The 4,668-nt window shown below is 46.3% G+C and overlaps 1 protein-coding gene across 1 annotated transcript in view; it reads left to right on the top strand.

Annotated features, from left to right (window-relative positions):
- Nucleotides 1-409: 409 nt before the first annotated feature.
- LOC124699493 overlaps nt 410-4,668 on the top strand; it is a 5,656-nt gene continuing 1,397 nt past the window's right edge. The window contains exons 1-4 of the mRNA XM_047231790.1: nt 410-1,423; nt 2,409-2,873; nt 2,979-4,007; nt 4,207-4,351. Of these exons, the coding sequence (XP_047087746.1) occupies nt 410-1,423; nt 2,409-2,873; nt 2,979-4,007; nt 4,207-4,351 (2,653 nt within the window). The remainder of the gene's footprint in view (nt 1,424-2,408; nt 2,874-2,978; nt 4,008-4,206; nt 4,352-4,668) is intronic.

Here is a 4,668-nt window from a genome sequence, read left to right as displayed (position 1 = left end):
ACAACTTCAGCTCCATCTTCGTTGGTGCCGAATCGAGGGGTCAGATTTGAAATAGTTTGGTGAGGGGCAAATGAGCCATTAATTTCGCCAAAGGGCTAGATTTGTCCAAAAAAAAACACCATTGTGCACACAGCACACTATATGTTTTTTTTGTAAGAGAAAAAAATGTGCATGCCATAACCGGTTAGTGACGCATCGGCCCATTTCTTAGCGGACTGGGTGCCCTTTACGGGCCTCCATTCGATAGCCCAAAACCAAATAACCCATACCACCGAGACACCACCGTGCGTTCTCCTTCTCTGCCAAAATTCCGTGGTTGCTCACTCACTCACACCTCCCGAATTCTCCCCCAAATCGGTCTGCCTCCCTCCGCCCCATTTCAAACCCCAAATCTCACCGCAAATCCACAATGCCGCCCGCGCGCCGCCGCCGCCGAACCGCCCCCGCCGCCGGAGACGACGAGTCCGCCCCCTCCTCCGCCGCCGACCTCCTCGCGCTCGCCATCACCCTCCTCCCCTCCCCCACCTCCTCCGCCGCCGCATCTCTCAAAACCCCTCCCCACCTCAAGCACACGGTCCACTCCCTCCCGGACGCCCACCCGGTCCTCCTCGCCCTCCCGCAAACCCTAGCCCACGCCATCTCCCACGACCCATCCCCCTCCGCCCCCACCTCCCCGCGCGCCGCCGCGGCCGCCCTCCTCCTCCACCTCCTCCTCACCCACCCCACCCACGCACCCCGCTGGGACGACCTCCTCCGCCCGCTAGCCCTGCTCCACGACCGCCTCACGCTCCTCGCCACCTCCAACCCGCCCCTCGCCGCGCTCGCCGCCGTCTGCTTCGAGCTCGCCTGGCGCGGGGCGGCGCCGGGCCGCGACGCGCTCGTCGCGCAAACCTTACCCTACCTCTTCTCCCACGCGCTCACCTCGGGCTCCAACGCCAACGCCCGGCCGCTCCTCCGCCGCCTCTTCGCGCTCCGCGAGGCCCTCCCGCTGCTCGACTACGCCGACGACAGCATCTCCGACTTCAAGATGCTCCTGCTGCGCTGCTTCGTGTCCCCGCACTTCCTCAAGGCCGAGGAGGGGCGGAAGCTGCTCGCGCTCCTGCTCGGGGTCAGCGAGGGGCTGGCTACCGAGGGGCTCCAGCTCATCAGGGCGCAGGTCGGGATGATGCGGGGGAGGCGGGCCGCGGTCGTCGCATACGGGGAGGTGGTGTTCAGAGCATGGAAGGACGGGGCGTGGGTTAGGGGCGAGATTGGGGAGCAATTTCTGCAGGGGATGGTCGAGACTGCCGTGCATGCCGCTAACAAGGAGGTGGCCAAGGCTACCAGGAGGATACTCTGGGCCTTCGTGGAGCAGAAGGCGGTGCCTGGGGTTGAAAAGCTCGTGTTCAGGCTGTGCGAGCCTGTGGTCTTCCGATCATTGCAGGTACATGCATTCCCTTGTTCTTCTCTGCTGGCTGCTAAAATGGCTGGTCTAGTAGTGTTTATTCTCACATACAGGACTTGCCTAGAATTCTAGAACTAGCTTATTCCTGTTGCCTACTTGGTTAGAATCCTGGAAGTAGCACCTATTTAGTTCTCTGGAAATAACGTCTCGCTTTCTCAAATACAATTGTCAAACTATTGCAGTAACATCTGAAAATAACGAAAATAGTTAACAGAACTTCGAACTACTAACTGCCATAATAAAAAAAAAAGAGTTTAACTCATCGCATGACTGTAACTTCGACAAGCATCCACAATTTCATATGACTGTTCACATGATCTCTCAGCCTCTTAGTGTGCATTCTACTTGTTTATTATCTCACCTTAGCTCATCAAACTTCTCGGGAAGTTGAGAAATACTCCCTCCGTTCACTAATATAAGATGTGTTAGCCTTTTTGTAGATCCATCTATTTTTGTATGTAATTAGTCTATTTTTAATGTGTAGATTCACTCATTATGGTGTGTATCTAGTTCACTTTAAAATGTCTAAGGCGTCTTATATTTATGAACAGAGGGACTAATTCCTAAGCTTTCACATGATTAGGTTTTGAACAAAATGAAATTTATCAGTACTGTGATACTCAAGATAAAAGCGTGCCTACTGGATTATATTCATGCATTTAATAACGCTGCAACCTGCATATGAATATTTGATCAATGAATATTTAGCAGTACCAGTAGGTACAATATCATGTACACTTCTGCTTTCAAACAAGTTCACTTGCTGACTCTACATAGGTACAATATCATGCACAATTCTGTTTTCAAATAACTCGATGGAGTACTTCAAGTTAGTTTATACTCGGAAATTGTATTCACTTCTCTTTCACTTTTTAATGTTTATATAAATGTCAAATAATATAGGTAGGGGACACTTTAAGTTTTAAACACTTTTTGGTTATCTCACGATTCTAATTTTTGGCAGGTTGCGAACTCTAATGTTCGCCTTAATGCTTTACATCTTCTATTAGATGTATTTCCCCTTGAAGACCCAGATGTGACAAAGGATGTCAATGATCCTCTGTTGGAGAAGCAGTTCTTCTTGCTAGACAAACTTCTCATGGATGACTGCCCAGAAATACGTGCAGTTACAGTTGAAGGACTTTGCCGTATTCTTAACCAGTTTTGGGAAGTTATTCCATCGCCAACTATTTCAAAAAATCTGAGTAAAATTGTTGATGATATGTCCAAAGATTCTTGCAATGATGTCCGTCTATCAACTCTCAATGGCCTCATATACCTGCTTGACAATCCACAAAGTCATGACATACTGAAAATTCTACTTCCAAGATTAAGCGATATGGTCTCTGATCCTGCTTTATCTGTCAGAGTTGCTGCTGTAGATCTCCTTTTAGCTATTCGTGATCTTAGATCTTTCCAGTACAACAAGGTATGGTACATAGGCATTGTGTACATATCCTGATTACACTCTAGCTTGAGTCACATTTGCTTTGCATTTATAGTATTTTCAATCTGAGCACATTTTCTGTTTTAGGTTGTTGGTTTGGACACTTTATTATCTTCACTGGCAGACGACCATCCTCGTGTTGCTCAGAAAATCACAAAGCTTCTCATTCCTTCTTACTTTCCATCTAAGTTGTCTTTGAAAGAAGCATGTGCTCGCTGCATTGCACTCATAAAGAGATCGCCGGCGGCTGGGGCAAGGTTTTGTGAATTCGCTCTGTCTGAAGGATCATCCTCACGATCTCTTGTTGAGTTTATTAAACTCGCTGTTACTCTGGCATTGTCACCATCAGGATTGAAGTCAGAGCAGACTGACGGCCTTATAATTGCTTCGGCCAAACTAATAAAAAGTTTATCTGATGAGGGCTCTAGTTTGGTTGGTTTGAGAGAATGCTTTGCAAATGCTAAGCTGAAGCTGCTCTTTAAAACTGCAGTTTCTGATAATGCCCAGGCTGCTCTTCTCAGTATGGTTCCAGTAGTGTCACCTGATGATCTACGTGTGTTGCATGCCGAATGCATGGATACAGTTATAAATGCTGCTGTGAGTTCCGAGCAGGAAGAATGTCAGGAAGCATTGCTGGCAGCACATAAGTTGGTCCATCTGAGTGGCTGTTATGATGAAATGTTTGAAGCACTGACTAATATTCTGCAATCTAAAGCATCTTGTTTTTCTGAGATCTATGGATTAGAGCCTCCATTGTGCCCTGTTGCATCTTCAAAGAGGAAGAAAGGGAAGTCGCTTAAGAAAACACCAGCAAGGTCTGACGATGTGGCTGGAAATAAGTCATCCACATCAATCTTGAATAATGAAGAACTTGCTGCTGTAGGGGGAGCATCATGGCAGATAAATGAAATACTAAAAGCTGAAGAAATGAGAGCTGCTTTTCTGCAATCGTATGCCGAAATTGCATTTTCTTCTCTGAAGGTCATTTCTCAAGTGTACATTGAGCAGTGCCTACATTTTGAATCTTTAGACCTCACGCCAGTGTTGGCTTATTTGAGTTTGGCTACACATAGCGCTCTTCAGGATGTTGATCAAACAGATATTGGCTGCTCTGAGGTGAGTTAATTTACACAGTGCCACCACACCTACTTTCTTGTTGATAAACCATGCTCATCTGGTTAGGCATCAATAGGGAGCTAAATCGAGATTTGTTGATTGCTCTACTGTTATCTTAGATAGTTTTCCGCAGTGTATGATTGTTTCAGTTTCTTATATTCAATATTTTGTCACTCATATAAATTTCATCTTGTGTCAGTCGACAACTGTCAATCAGTCACTGGATCATCTGCTGAAATGTTATGACAAATTTGCAAATGGATCTTCCACCAGCTCAACAACAGCGTTGAACAAGAATGAGAAATCTGCACAACATGAACATCCGCAGCATGGCACCCTTGGAGGTATGCCTTCACCAAACGTACACAACTTTTTATGTGGTAACCCTCTTTGCATTGAATCATTTATTTGTCAACACAAGAGATTACTCCCTCCGTCCCGGTTTACAGGGCCTGCGCGTATTCCAAGGTCGTCAATTTAACTAATACAGTATAATATAAGTTTTACACTACAAAAATTATATCATTAAAAAGTACACGATCTAAACTTTCTAATGGTATATATTTTGTAGTATATATCTTGTACTACGTTGGTTAAATTGATGACCTAAAAATGCGTGCAAGTTCTATAAACCAGGACGGAGGTAGTATCTGATATTCTG

The sequence above is a fragment of the Lolium rigidum genome, chromosome 3 (assembly GCF_022539505.1).
Source record: "Lolium rigidum isolate FL_2022 chromosome 3, APGP_CSIRO_Lrig_0.1, whole genome shotgun sequence".
NCBI lineage: Eukaryota > Viridiplantae > Streptophyta > Magnoliopsida > Poales > Poaceae > Lolium > Lolium rigidum.
Note: the sequence above shows the minus strand (reverse complement) of the source record. Positions and strands in the feature narration are given on the sequence as shown.